Source organism: Ursus americanus, chromosome 6 (assembly GCF_024610735.1).
Source record: "Ursus americanus isolate L20-20 chromosome 6, mUrsAme1.1.p, whole genome shotgun sequence".
Lineage (NCBI taxonomy): Eukaryota > Metazoa > Chordata > Mammalia > Carnivora > Ursidae > Ursus > Ursus americanus.
The window spans coordinates 32,785,868-32,801,900 of record NC_142132.1 but is presented as its reverse complement, the minus strand read 5'-3'; the positions used below and the strand labels follow the sequence as shown (position 1 = coordinate 32,801,900).

Here is a 16,033-nt window from a genome sequence, read left to right as displayed (position 1 = left end):
AAATGAAAAATCATGAAAATGTAAAGAATCACACAATATAATTGTAATTATTTCTGTTCTTTTGGTTATCCATGAAGACTGAGTACTCAACAAAAATGTTCAGTCCCATTTAGGATGCCTAATATATTGCTCTCGGTGTGAAAAAAAAGAAGCAATTTTTATAAGTTTGGTTAATATGAATCAGTTAACCACTCCTAAGTTAAAGATAAAATCAGTTCCTAAGCACTAAGAGCTGAAAACAACGCCCCTTCATGCAGCAACATCCCCAAGATGCTACCTCCTTATAAGGCCCAGGCTTTATATGCTGACAGTTCTTGTCCCTTTCAATGCAATAAAAACTTCCATGAGCTCCTTCCTTTGAGCACTTCGTCTGCTCATTCACAAAACCATAAAACTGCACTGTATCACAATCTCACCCCCATGTTAACCTCATTTTGAAGTCACGTACTACCAAAGGGACCACCAACCAAGCCCCCTTCTCTTAGCTATGATGTTCACAAGTAAAGTCCTTAATAGCTGAATGAAAAATAGATGCAACAGAGAAATCCAAGACTTTTAATTGATTAATTTTTTCCCCACTTCCCTTTCCATAAATCCCTTCACAGCATAAACATTTTCTTATTTTTCACATAACTGTTCTCAAATTCTTGAGTCATTCATTCTAGTTTTATAAACGAAAATTCATTCAGTAGAGCATTGTTGTCTTCACACGCAAATGCAACCCAAAAACTTTCAATATTACTTATTTATACCTCATCGCAATCTAGAAAGGATCTGAAACACAAATCAATAAAAAAAATTACTTACCTTTTTTTCCTTTTGTTAGATCGTCCACCGTGTTCATCATCACTAAAATCAGAGTCATAGCCTCCATGACCATGCATCTAAAAAGGAGTATAGAGTCGGTTACTTAGAACTTGTTGCCCATAGTTCAGGAAACAGAATAGTTAAAAAATAAGTTATCTTTAAAAGCCACAATAATTGTAAGGGATCATGGTGGGTATATCACTGCTCATGGGCTATCCAGCCACCTAAAACTTTCATTCACTTTGAAATAACACGCTTACCCTTCAGAAAATGAACACTTTCCACTTTAATTACCAGGAGGCTACTCTTTTGACTTCCTATTGAAAACAAGATCTAGAAGCTGCCGTGTGACTGCATACAAGGTTGAGTGATGCTTCACTTTTGACTCAGAGTACTAGCAGTTGCTGAGTATTTATCATCAACTTTGTTCCAGACATTATGGTAGGTCCTTAACAAACACTGCTTCTAATTCTGCAAGTTAGGAATTAATTCCACTTTACAGATGAAGAAATCAAGGACAAAGTTAATCAATTATACAGCAAATAAGCAGCTAAACTGACCTACCTGATTCTTAAGCTCATGATTTCAACTACTGCAAACTGCCTCTGGAATATGCTAACATGATTATATTCCATTAGACTTACTGTATTTGTGAACAGTACACTATCAATTCATTAAAACTTTCCTTTTTTTTCAACATATGTTGAGATTTCCTTTTTCTTTTAAACCTAGTTTCTTCAAGGTAAACAACCTTGCCTTTTGGCCTAGTTAACTTTATCTTATTCCAATTCTTTTTTTTTTTTTTAAGATTTTATTTATTTATTTGACAGAGATAGAGACAGCCAGCGAGAGAGGGAACACAAGCAGGGGGAGTGGGAGAGGAAGAAGCAGGCTCATAGCGGAGGAGCCTGATGTGGGGCTCGATCCCAGATCGCCAGGATCACGCCCTGAGCCGAAGGCAGACGCTTAACCGCTGTGCCACCCAGGCGCCCCCAATTCATTTTTTTTAAACTGAAATTCTTAGAAATATTGAAAGATCTCAGTTGTCACTCAGTTGTGCTGGAAGCCTCTGGTTGCAGCATTATATTGAATTTGGGACACACATTAATGGGGAATCGGTGGATGATTTGACTTTTGATGAAGTACTCAATTCATACGGCTACAAGGAACTAGTCCCAGTCAAATGACATGTCAAAATCTTTAAACTTCAATATTTACTATTACAAGTGCAGCAGGAAAATGAAGAAAGAACTCCCTAAACTTTATTGCATTGGACCTAAGACAAGGTGCGTTCCTAGTCCTGGCTACCCTGAATAAATAAAGTCTGGGATCTTTTTCAAACTTAAGTGTGTGGGTGTACACCTCTCTTCCCTGTCCCACAGAATTCTATAGAGAGGAAGGTCCTAGCCCAGGTTAGAGGTAAAGGTTAGAAGGCCACAGTTCCAACTCTATCCTCCCTTTATCCGTCATCACCTGCAGATCTCACACCCTTTAGGTCAACTCCTTGCTCCAGCTGTCGTATCACATCTGTTCACTCCATACCAGCTTCTCACCCTTTATGTCCTCATTTTCTTTACATCTTGATGGGGGTCAACCACTGTGTGGAGCTTAGAGATATATTCTGGCATTAGCCTACCAGAGTACAAATCCTAGCTCTGATCTTTTCATTTGTCTTTCGTCATGCATGTTCCTTAACCTCTCGCAGTTTCCCCTTCATAAAATGAGGCTAGTAAGAGTACCGGTCTCATGGGACAGGACGTTAAATGAGCTACAACATATAAAGAGTTTTAGAACAGAGTCTAGTATAGTAAAATGCTGTAAATGTTTACTAATATTAACGTCATCTTGTTCCCACAACCCGCGACACCACCTCCTATCCTTGCTCCCCTCTCCCCTTTTCCCTGGCGTCTTCATCCATCCCATACCCATCTCAAATCAGTGGTTGCACTAAAAAGCTCTCACTCACTTCGGGCTACGAATCAACTCGAGAGAAATTCGAGAGACGCCGGGTGTCTCTAGAACCTACCAAAACAACAACAACAACAAAGAGGTAATCAACTAGTAGCATATGAGGAACAAGTCTGGAAGTCCTTCTCCCCAACCCCAAATACACTGAAGGCCCTTATCACACACCCCTTCCCTCCTCCCTGCTCTGCCAAGTACGCCCACGGAGTCCTTTCCCCTTTTCCCGCGGCTGCAGCGACGACCCACGGCCTGAGCGAGCCGCTGCAGGGTCCGTCCCGTTCGCGCCGGCCGCGCAGCCTCTCCACCGCGACTGCCGCTGCCGCCCGCTCCCCGCCCCTTCCTACGGGTCCCGACTGGGCGCCGCTTCCGGTCCGGCTCGGCCACGTGTCACATTTAAATGACACCGTCCTCGGGCGCGGCGACCTTGTGCTACAGCCAGAACAGCCCCGGGAAACAAAGGCAGCGGAGAACAGGGCCGGGAGGGGAGGCAGAGGCTTCCTGCTTTCTCAAGTCGCAGCCCTCAATTTTTTCCAGGGCCTCCTTCCCCTCGGGAGCCCGTCATCTAGTGTCGTGTGGCACTGCTCACGCTACGCCCACGCCCATCGTTTGACAATGTTTTGTTTTAGAAAAAGCCCTGCCTGAATATCACCTGCCGTTCTCTTTCTAGTAACCTTAGTAACGCCTCCTCGGAGCATCCTCGTTGAGCGTCTGTCTCTGATCTGCCTCTCCTCCCCCCCTCCATAAAACAGTTCTCATAATTAGAACAAAAATAACTTTACATCGTTTCACCACCCACACAATAGATACCATTCCAAATGCAGTGCTGGTGGCAGAGGAGCTCATGGAATACGGGAGGAAAGGAAGAACAGGGAATAGGGGAGATTTCACAGGGTCGCAGCTTCTCTACAGACAACCACCTGGCACATGTGAAAAGGGATCCAAAAAATTTCCTTTTTAAAAAGAAGAAGAAAAAAAAAAACCCACGTAGGCAGGAAATTTTAAATTATTTGAGCTCCACCAGGTTCTCCCTGTGTTTTACCTTTTCTGTGTTATGATGCCCCATTCTGCTTTGCAGATTAGTTACTGGGTTCAGGCCTTGTCTGCCTTCATCTGATGCTATTCATCCTTACTGCCTCCTCAGTACCCAACATAGTTCCTTGGAAATCAGAAGCGCTCATTAAATATTCCGTGAATTGAACTGGCACGCCACTGACTTCTATAGTGGGCCCATTTTAGAGAAAACCTTGGCACTTAACATACATGTCATGTCACATCTTTTGCACTAAACAGAAGATAATGATATTCAAGGCCCCTTTCTATTCCTGACAGTAAATTATAGATAAATCCTGTTTTATTCAATGCAATGAATGTGATCTTAAAAATCTATAAATTAGAGGGAGGCGCCTGGGTGGCACAGCGGTTAAGCGTCTGCGTTTGGCTCAGGGCGTGATCCCCGCGTTCTGGGATCGAGCCCCACATCCTCTCCCACTCCCCCTGCTTGTGTTCCCTCTCTCGCTGGCTGTCTCTATCTCTGTCGAATAAATAAATAAAATCTTTAAAAAAATCTATAAATTAAAGTATTGTAAATTCGATTATTTCAAAATACAATCAGATTATACTTTTTTTTTTTAGGGGAGAGGGGAGGAGTGGAAGAGGAAGGAGAGAGAGAGTCTTAAGCGGGCTCCACACAAGGTGCAGAGCCAGATGCAGGGTTTGATCTCAGGACCCTGAGATCATGACCTGAGTTGAAATTGAGTCCAACGCTAAACTGACTGAGCCACCCAGGCGCCCCAGATTATACTTCAATAAAAACATTCACTCAAAAATTTTAAAGTAATAGGAAACCTCACAATTTAACATTATACTATACTGAATTACTTTGTCAAGCAGTTCCTTTTTTGGTAAATATCTAAAATCTATATTTAGTTCTTTTATTATTACTAAAACCAAGCACATCTGTACCTTGTATTCAACTCACTTACTATCAGTATTTGACATTTAATAGCGTTTTTCTACCATTCTTGGTATATTTTTGTCTGCTGCTTCATTTTACTCTTAAAACAAGCCTGTTATCAGCCCCATTTTGCACGTGAGAAATTAAAGCACAGAACTTAAAGCCACAGACCTGGTGAAAGTCTTGAACTAGGAGTGCTTGTCTCTCTACAAGACTCCATTTTCTCTCTGTCTTTGTGTCTCTGTCAATTTCTCCCTCTCTTTTTAACTCATTGATCGTGGGGAAAGTAGCTCCTGGTCCTAACATTTTAAGAATTTCAGATCTGTTGCTGCCAGACCATTGAGCCAAAGATTTGCATTTTTGCTTTTGAGGCACAGTCATTGAAAGAGAGAAAATAGGAAATATATGTTAGGGATAGATCACATGATCTGAACTAAAAACAATTTGTACAGGATAGAAAACCTACCTGAACAGAAAACCTCAAGTTAGCAATCAGAGCTTAACAACTATAAAAACACAAATATTTATTAAGTGCTTGCTCTGGGCAGAGCACTGTTGTAGTCATCAGGGTTACAAATATGTAAAAGACACTCCTTGCTCTCAAAAGTTGACAAGTAATAGAGAAAGAACATATAGTATAATATCAGCAATATATTCTATGGGGGCGGCTGGCTGGCGCTGTTAGTAGAGTGTGCGACTCTTGATTTCAGGGTTGAGAGTTCGAGCCCCACGTTGGGTATAGAGATTACTTAAAAAATAAAATCTTAAAAAAAAAAGAACAATATATTCTATCATACGCCAATGGTAAAAACAAAACAAAACAAAACAAAACAAAACAAAACAAAAACTATGGTTCCTGATCCATAAAATGTGTTATTTCAATGAATGTGAAAATTTAAATGTACAACAGTGCCTCGTGCCATGTAACTCAAATAAAACAACAAAATACCATGATAGGTATGTGGTGGAGGTGAGGGAAGTTGGTCTCACTCCTCTGCATTACCTTTCACTGTCAACATACATACTCTTATTGCCCACTCAGAAAGCTGCTCTGGGAGACAGTATAGTTAAGAGCTACATTTCAAAGTCAGATGGACTTTCTTCCACTTACTAGCTGGGAGATCTTGGGCAAATTATTTCATTCTCTGAGACTTAATTTCTTTATCTACAAAACAGAGATTATACCAGTAGCTACCTTATAGGGGGCTAATGGGGTTTAAAATGAAGTGATGCAGCAAAAATGCTTAGCATGATGCCTAGTTCATAAATAGTATGTAATGATGCTACTTGAGGAAAGAAGCAGATTACAAGTATTCTTTCTTAAGAATAAGTTTAACAATTAGCTGCTTCTTGAATATAGCCCAGAAACAGGTCCACACACATATATAATCCCATGATTAACAGCATAGTTTTAAGTGTGGACTTTTCAATAAATAGTTCTGGATCAATTGAATAATATGGCAAAAAAAAATTACTGATTCCTATCTTACACCATACACAAAAGTCAGTTTCAAAGAAAACAGAAAAACATCTTCATAATATTTCATGATATCTTCTTTAGGGCATAAAAATTTTTCCTAGACAGGACACACAAAGGGCTAACCATAAAGGAAAAAAATAAAGACTTCTGTTCATTTAAAAGACTTTATAAAACAATGAAAAGTTAATTCACAAAGTGGAAAAAAATATTGCAGTATGCATATTTAAGAAATTAACAGATTATATGAGGAACTATAAAAATCATTAGATAAAAGGCAGAAACCTAGTAGAAAATTTAGCCAAATCTCAAGCAAACAACTCACAAAAAAAGATATCCCAATGGCCAATCCACAGAAAACAAAGTGCTCATCTTTACTAGTTACCAGAGAGATGGAAATTAAGAGCACAATGTACACCATCACACACCCACCAGAATGGCCTAAATGGAAAGCACGATGGATCTAGTACTGATGAATATATCCTGTGTCTCATATATTCCATTCCTCAGTGTATTTTCAACAGAAAAGTACACATATGTTCATTGAAAGACCTGAGCTAGGAGACATTAGTTGCAAATAACAGCACTATTTATAAGTAAAAAACTAGAAACAACCCAAATGTCCATCAGCATTAGAATAGTTAAGCAAACTGTAGCTTATTCACACAATGGAAGACCATACAATAAAAGCAACAAAACCACAACTATATGCCACAGCATAGATGAATCTCATAACTATAATATTGAGCAAAAGAAACGTTGTATATGCAAAAGAGTACATATAATATAATCCCATCTATATAAAGAACAAACGCAAAAGTAATCTGTTATGAGTCAGGATAATGGTTTCCATGGTGGGTGAGGAGGAAGTGACTGGAAGGGGGCACAAGGCAGTGGTGGGGAGGGCTCCTGGGGGAGATGGCAATGTTCTGTTTCTTAATCCTTGCATTCATTACATGAGTGGTTCATTTGCACCTATGGTTTGTGTACTTTGTTTTTTAAGGATTTATTTATTTACTTTAGAGAGAGAGAGAGCAGGGGGAGGGGGAGAGGGAGAGAGGGAATCTCAAGCAGACTCCCCGGGGAGCCCAACGTGGGGCTTGTTCTCACGAGCCTGAGACCATGACCTGAGCCAAAATCAAAAGTTGGACACTTAATTGACTGAGCCACCCAGATGTCCCTGGTTTGTGTACTTTCATGTATGAATGTTATACTTCAACAAAAAGTTTACATTTAAAAAAAATCTATTCCTAATGGGGCGCCTGGGTGGCACAGCGGTTAAGCGTCTGCCTTCGGCTCAGGGCATGATCCCGGCGTTATGGATCGAGCCCCACACCAGGCTCCTCCGCTATGAGCCTGCTTCTTCCTCTCCCACTCCCCCTGCTTGTGTTCCCTCTCTTGCTGGCTGTCTCTATCTCTGTCGAATAAATAAAATCTTTAAAAAAAAATCTATTCCTAGAGGTTTTTTAAAACGTTGACTCTAAGGGGTAAATGGAAGTGTCGGTGATTAAAGCAGTGTCAGGCATGACAGAATAGGTTGGGGAATAGAGAGGTGGGATTTCCTGGAAAATCATGCCATATAAATGCTACATATTCAAGGATAAATTTCCTAGGCGCTGAGATGGGGGCAGCAGGGGGTGGTGGGGGGAGCTCTGTAAGTGCTTAGTCAGCACTCAAAGGACTGAAAGCACCCAGGCCTAGAATCCTTGGCAAGGTCAGCCTGTACTTCCTGAACATTTACAAGTCAGGATCTGGCAGAAGGCAACTGCACAACCTCCATGGTAGAGCTCAGTCCGTGAACAGAGACACAGTCCAATAGGTATCTTTTGAGAGCTGGTCAAATGTCGGGAACTTGCTTGTGTAAATGCTCAAAGGAAACTGCCAGAGCCTGAACACTGTGGTTGGATGGATGTTGGGAAGTTAAGTGTAGAGACAACAACACGCCAATTACCAAATGAATTGATTGTCATCTTTAGGCCTGTTCCCAGGAGGCGAGAACAGAGACAGGATGTCTATCAAGCCCCTCTCTGAGGCAGTGGTGAGTAAGGAGCCTTGTGATTAAGAGATAGGGAGACCAGATCAGATGAGATGAGAAGCAGACACCAGGAACACTGAATGTCACCGGAAAACTGATGCACTTATTTTTTGTCACATAATATCTGTGTGTCTAAAGATTTCATGCTTCACTCAGGCACGTGCAAAGTAGAGAGATTCACTAGACTAATGAAGGTTGATGAGTGTCGGTCATATCTCTGGATTCTGCCTCAAGGGCTGGCTAGGCCTGAGCCTATCATCATGGAAAATACATAATTCCCCCATCAAGGCCCAAGATCTCTGTGGGACACAGACACAGACACAGACACAGGTCATTAGAGTACAGCGCTGTGGGCAGTGATAGGGAGAGACCCAAAAGGCTGTGGAAACGCCAGGGAGGGGCTTCTAGTCCTGAGAATAGGAAGACTGGAAATGCTTAGGAGACAGAGGACTTTACGTTTATGTTCCAAAGGCTTCAACCACAGATTTAACTCTGCTACAATCTGCACTGACTTTGCATCCAAAGGAAAGGGCAGTATGTCTTTCCAGGCCTCCCACATTCACCAGTGACCACCAACACCCTCTCTTTTTATAAGGCGTAAGCAAGAACCAAGTAGGAGTTGACCAAATCCCATGATTTCACAGTGTATGAACACAAGATGACCATGTAGAGAGCATGCTGGTATAGTCAAGTGAAATGTCCAGTGAAATAGGTCTGCTGCATGGTTAAGGACACATCTCAGCATTATTATGTGGTCAGGCAATTATATGTAAATAGTAAGCAATTTTCCTAAATGATGCCTTAATTAACATAATCTCTTGAAAGTAAAACCTCTTTGACTAGTTGTTCTGGTACTGAAAGTGATCATTGGTCGTAGAAATACATCAACACACACAATAACAAAAATGACTGAATAGGCTCGGAGGAGCCGTGGTAAACAGGAGATGGAGAGCTCATGCCTCTCCTTCCTCGGGCTGTAAAAAAGCAACAGCACCCAGAGTAATATTTGGATCCAAAAATAGAACTTTTTCAATGACACGCTTTATTGACAAGAATTTCATTAAATGCTGTAGGATGGCATACAATAGAAATGCCGGCCAGAATTGCCAGGGCTATCCATTTTTCCAGAGAAGTTGGAAATCTGGATTTTTAGATTCAATATTCTGATTTTTAATATTGGCATCTAATTCAAGTTTAGAAATCAAAGCAAAACACCACTTGGAATAAAACACTTCTGTGAGCTGCATTCAGCCCACAGGATGCCAATTTCCAAGGGGTGGTCCATTATCCTCTTTGGAGGTGGTGGTTTGGAAACAAAGATTAGGAAGCTATCTTGGGTTTATCTCTTGGGGATAAGACAGGCTCCTGGCAAGTCAAGCAGGGGGAATCAAAGGCTTAAATAAACACTCAGGAAAGGGGCCTTAGAGGGATCACAGCTTGTCCTGGGCAGGAATATCTACGCTGGCTGAGAAGACCAGGGTGACCCCCACATCCCAGAGCATGCTGACAATGTTGAATTTTACCTGAGCTCTTCACTCCTAGAAAACAAGGACGATTAAAGGAATCCCCTCATTTTTGTGTTCTTGAAAACAGCTTACTGCAAAGAACCATTCTTTCCCGTAAGACTTAGATAAGACTCAGATGACCCCTGTTTAACCTGACAAAGCTACCTACAGACCTTCCGAATTCCCAATCTTTGCTTCATAAATGATGAACTGAACTACTTACTCCACTAATCAATGGAACGCAATGCTTGCTAATCAAATTTTGGGTAAGCTTCTTTCTGTCTTCCAAGCCCCTGAACTTTGGCCCACCCACAGCCTGAGCCAGCACTGAGCCCCTCCTGATAACAGACCGGCCTTACCATAAAACCTTCTCTGATCTACCATCTGATCATGTCACCCTTTATTCTATTTTCCCCACACTCGGTTCTTTCCAGCCCTGCTCATGTCTCTCTGCAAAAGACAACGTTTTTGCGCCCTGACCCCTGAGACACTTGCAGGTTCTCCCTGTTGCAATAGCTGCTTTCCTCCCTTGTAAATATCTTTGAATAAAAGTCTCTACTAACTACGTCCTGATTTGTTTTCTACTAGACGATGTCCTGGACTATTTAGCACAATTTCTGACAATGAAGTGTGTTGCTGACAAGGTTCTGTTTATAACCCCAAATTTTACTCTGTTGGGTGATGCCCTCACATGACAAGAATTACACAGCAGCTGAAGTGGCCCCCATCACTGGACAGTGAGTTACAAGATGTCAGGAGTAAAGTTGCTAGTCTGTCTTGGTTTCTGCAACACCACACTCAGTTTTCCCTTTTCCTCAGAGTCTATGCCTTCTCAGGCTCCTGGTGTTCTGCAGGGTGGGGCTGGGTGCTCTTTGCTACTTGCACTATCAGACGTGACCATGGCCCAGAGGTCTACCAACATGCTGATGTGCCCCAGTTTACATCCTTTTAACGGCTGGATAATATTCATTGCATATATGTATCACATTTTGTTCATTCATTCATCAGTTGACAGATACTTGGGTTGTTTCTACATTTTGGCTATTGTGAATAATGACAGAAAAAACGTCTGCTCAAGTCCCTGCTTTAGATTCCTTTGATATATATATGTAGAAGTAAAATTGCTGGGTCATATGGGAGCTCTATGTTAACCTTTTGAGAAACTACCAAACTGTTCTCCATAGCAGTTACCATTTTACATTCCCACCTTCTCCACATCCTCATCAATATTTGTTATGTTTAAAAATTGTTATTATTAGGGCCATCCTAGTAGGTGTGGTAGCTCATTGTAGTTTTGATTTGATTTCTCTAATGACTAATGATATTGGGCATCTTTTCATGTGCGTATTGGACATTTTTATATCTTTTTTGGAGAACCATCTGTTCGAGTCCTTTGCCCATTTTTGAATTGGGTCTTTTGTTTTTTTTCTGTTGAGTTTTGGTTTTGTATAGATTCCAGATATTCATTTCTTAACAGATACATGATTTGCAAATGTTTTCTCCCACTCTATATGCTATGTCATTGCTTTCTTGATAGTATCCTTTAATTTAAAAAGATAATTTTTTAAAAGCCAAAATCATGACTCTTCTACAAATATAAAAACACATATCAGAGATTTCATTTACCTAATTCATGAGACAACCAGCAGGAGTTTACCATCAGTTCAAAGAAAAATTCAAAGAACCCATGCATAAAGGCAATCAGGAAAGCTAAGGGGAACTTACAAATAGATGCAAAACTAGTCAACAGCCCAGGGCAATAATCATTTGCATCTCTATTGATAAGAATCATTTGTATGCTACAAGTTTTATACAACCTAAAAAGTTGTAAAATAGCTCCAAGATGATGGAAGTCCCAATAACTCAATAGGGTGCCAGCCTAGTAACCCTTTCTTGCCTATTTCAGCATCTTTCATAATTTTTCTTGAAACAAGCTGCTCTCAGAGCACCCCCACCACCACTCTCCCACCTGTGAGGTGCACCACCTGCTCTCAGGTTGCCTCAAGGCCGTCAGCACTGTGATGGCTCCTGGGGACAGTTATCTCAGCTCAAACACTGCTCACTGGGTGCCATGTGGTGAAGGTACAGCTACCCAGCCATTCCCGCTACAAATACTTTCTATCTACTCTGATCCGGCACTATGCTACGAGCACAGTGGGGATCAGGCAGACTGATTTCTGTCCTCTACAGCCTTACTGTCCAAATGGGGACAGAAAGAATAGTAAATAGACAAGTAAAATAATTACAAACGGATAAATGCAATGAAGGAAAATAGCTGCCCACACGGAGAATCATCAAGAGGGGCTTAGGTAAGCAGGGTGGTCAGGATGGCCGCTCTGAAGAGAACATTTCAGCTGTGACTTGAAAAATGAAGAGGCGCCAGCTACTCCGAGTGTGGAGGGTGGCAGGAAGCCAGCAGAACAGCCAACTCTACAGTCTGTCCTCACCCTCTATGCTTCTAGGGACAGGTCTGCAACAGCTATAGCTACCGCTTATCCCTGCCCCCAGTGTTCAGGAGGCAAGAAAGGCCAGGTCCTGCCTTCCCAGTGGTGTTACTGGCTGCCTGTGAGTCTAAGCTTCAAAAAATGTCAAGGAGAAGAGAAGGGTCCCTCCCAAACCAGCTTGCCCTCCTTCCTCCTCTGACCCAGTTTCCCTCTGAACTACTCCCATCTGCTAAGTGAAGCCTGAAATGTCTTCAACTTGTGAACAACAGTTGAACCCACAAAAAAAGATAAAAGGCTTTAAAAATGCAAATGAGTGGCAAATGAGAATTAACACATTCGTGTGACTGTGTAAAATGATCAGCTTTTTGCTGAACGGATTTGATTACAAAGCTGCAAGGAACAGGGCTCTTATAGGCAAGGGGAAAGACCCAAGGGTATGTGGGGCGATGGGGCACCCGAATCAATGTATCATCTGCCTCACGATTTTGCCCAGAGCCTGGGCAGTAGTTCATCACTGTTCCAAACTCGTATCATGCTGCTCCATGACTCTCACCAGGATGCTGGCACCAGAATGGCTGGATCGGGGACCATCTGCCTGAGTTGGAGCGCTGTAGGAGGATAGGCGCATGGGGACAGACAGCGGGGGGGGGGGGGGGGGGTAGTCTGGGGCCACTGCTACGGCCAGGAGAGGAAGAAGGAGATGGAGAACAACAGACTCAGAGAGCCCACAGAACCAGAAAAAAACGTTGTATCATAGCAACCAAAGGAAATGTTTAAAGAAAGGAAGTGGCCAATTATGTCAATACTGAGGCACTGTTTCTTAAAATGTGTGTGGTTCTGGGAACACATATCAGAATCACTTGGGGCATTATTAAGAATTCAGATCCCCAGGCCTCAGCCACAGCTGGTTTGGAATCTCTGGCCCAGCCACCAGGAATCGGCATTTTAATAAGTGCTCAGGGATATTGATGCACGTTCTGGAGTAATGTGTAATACACAGCATGTGGAATCAGAACTGGGTCTGGTTCTGGTTCCTTCACTGAAGCTGTTGGGCAAGTTATTTAACTTCTCAGAGCCTAGTGTTTTTGATCTGTAAAATAATACCTACTATATAGGGTTGATATGAGGATAATCTTCACAATGAGATTATATTTATATATACAAGCTCTATATTCAGTGCTTAGCACAATGCCTGGAACACAGTTGAAAGTCAATGAATATCAATTGCTATTGTTACATAATAAAGAAAGGCCACCGGATTTGGGAAGAAGGGTGATTTCACTTTTCCAGATAGTCTCAATAGAGCAGCTTGGGCATTTCTGGTAATTTGAAAGCAAATACATGGATAAGAAGTAGAAGTAGCAAGTGAAGATCAAGTTCAAGTCCGGAAAAATGTGCAGCAGAAGCAAAGCCATTGGGGGTCGCCTGGGTGACTCAGTTGGTTAAGCATCTGCCTTCGGCTTGGGTCATGGTCCTGGGGTGCTGGGATCAAGTCCCACATGGGGGCTTCTTGCTCAGCTGGGAGCCTACTTCTCCCTCTGCCTGCTCTGCCTGCAGCTCTCCTTGCTTGCTCTCTCTCTCTCTGACAAATAAACAAAATCTTTAAAAAAAAACAAAAAGAAAGAAAGAAAGATAGCCATTGGGGTTGGTAGTTAGAACTGGGTAATGCTGGTGATGGAAAGGTGACTACTGAAAGAGCAGGGATGGGAGGGACCTTGAAGAACCAGGTAAGGACAGTTTCAATGGTGCAGATATAGGAGGCATTAGAAGAAAACAGGAATAGGAGGCCAGTCTCGGAGAAGATAAGAAGGAGGTTCAGAGGATGGATAGTTGGGTGGGTATGAGTTAGAGAAGCTATATCATTTCCCCTGACATCAGAGGAAAGAATTACAGCCCAAGTTTGCCAAGTGTGGACCCTGTCCCAGCAGCATCAGTATCACCAGGAACTGGTTAAAACTAATTTTCCTGCTGACCTACTACATGAGGAGCTCTGGAGGATGGGGCAATCTTTGCTTTAACCAGCCCTCCAGGAGATTCCAATGTACCCAAAGCTGGAGAACCACTGGATTAAGCAAGAGTTGAAGAGGCAGGGGTCTTTGAGATCAAGCTATGTGGTGCCCTGGGCAGGCCATCCACTGAGTGTGAGCACATGGGGCGGCTGAAGGAGCTGAGAAGGAGGCTGGGACAACTGTCCTGGGTGAGTGCTAGAAAGTCGATAAGACTTTGTAACTACAAGATGCCATAAGCAGGTAAGAATGTTTCTGTCCTACAATAACAACACATCTGAGTTGACTAAAAAAATAATTCAAAAGCAACATGTACTGAGGTATGTATAATATTGAAAAACTAAACACTTAATTGCCCAACATGAGGGGAAGTGTTAACAAGAGTCCCAGGGCATTCATTAATACCGTGTGCAGACTTTGAGACAATGAGAGAAAACGTCTCTGATAAAACGGGGAAAAAAAGCCTCTAATAGTGTACATATGTATAATGACAATCATGTTTTTTTTAAAAAAGCACTTTTGGAGGGATGATTGGAATTTTAAAATAGATTACCAAAGGCCACTGGAGCCAAGAACATGGCTATTACACTTGCCACAGCGGAAGCAGTGGCCATTGGTAGGAAGAGTTAGTCAGCGAGAGCTTCTGGATAAAACAGGCTTTAATCTGGGAGTTGACAACTATGGGGTGGTGCAGGGACCAGGAGCTGCTTTCTGGCAGCTGTAGTGGCTCAGAGCCAGAGCAGCTAGGATGGAATCATTTGAGTTTGTTAAGAGTCCTTGAGGCTACCCACAAGTCTGGAGTAGAAGAATGCCATTGAGAATAATAGGAGATGGTCTTGGCAAGTTAGGGCAATGACATTTTTAGGTAAAACCCAAACTTGGGACCCAAGGCCGTCTTGGGAGTATAGATCCTATCAGGAGTGTGGGCCAGCGTATTGGAACCTGGGCACCCCTGCGAAGTATAGACCGGGGCAGTCATGGTGGATAAGCAGTTCTAAGACACCATTTACATTTGGAGTCCCCAGTCATTTTATTGATCGGGTAAACAAAGGCAAGGGAAGCTGAAGAACATGCCCAGAGTCACCAGCTTGAAAACTGCAAAGGCCAAGGCAAAAGCTAGATCTCCTATTTTATTACCATGCTTCCTGAGCTAAAATAACAAACCCTGAGCTGAAAAGTTGAGATGAGATGTGACAGGTAACAGGGATTCATGAGAAATCACAGCTTAGGAAGCAACATGGTGAGTGGAGCATCTGAGGAAAGACAGTGATGTGTGAAGGGAGGGGATTGCTGGGGGACCAGCAGGCAGCAACCTCAAGGCATGTGGTTAACCAGGGCCTGGATGGATTGGTGGCTATGCCATCAGTAAAGAACCACGGAAAGACATGGCATTCCTCTCTCACTCCACACTGTCCCCAATTTCCTTCCATCCGTTCCTTAGAACTCATTTCTTTTGCTCTCAAGGCTTTGTGGACACAACTCAGCACAGACTTTAGTCACCTTGTAGATCTTTCTGATATTTTTTGATAGACCATGCTCCCCATCTTCCAGAGCCAATGCTACACCCACTGGTAATTTAAAGGAATCAAAACCCACCACAAACTGTTAAGTAGCCCTGACCTCATGGCCGTTTAAAAATACTGCGGTATTTAAAGAGAAAGGCTGACAGAGCAGAGAGGCACTGGAATGTCTCCCCCCAAGTCCCGTACTTCCTGTCTCTCTTCCGGCATCCCTCCTCCTCCCTCACGCCTCCAGCTTCCTTCACTCCTTGGGACAACAGGAGGTATCACGCTAACGCTGGACTGAAAGGATAGATTCTGAACTAAGCCCTCACAGACCC

At 42.6% G+C, this 16,033-nt stretch overlaps 1 protein-coding gene across 8 annotated transcripts in view; it reads right to left on the bottom strand.

Annotated features, from left to right (window-relative positions):
* LOC123800314 (protein FRA10AC1) overlaps positions 1–3,136 on the bottom strand; it is a 37,723-nt gene extending 34,587 nt beyond the window's left edge. Inside the window, exons 1-4 of one of the 8 annotated variants that reach the window (XM_045809942.2) lie at positions 3,019–3,136; positions 2,774–2,829; positions 2,281–2,414; positions 808–884 (exon numbers count right to left, since the gene is read on the bottom strand). In XM_045809942.2, coding sequence (XP_045665898.1) covers positions 808–884 — 77 coding nt within the window. In that variant the 5' untranslated portion in view covers positions 2,281–2,414; positions 2,774–2,829; positions 3,019–3,136. The other 7 variants (XM_045809939.2, XM_045809940.2, XM_045809938.2 and 4 more) reach the window with 7 other exon arrangements.
* Between the last annotated feature and the right edge of the window lie 12,897 nt (positions 3,137–16,033).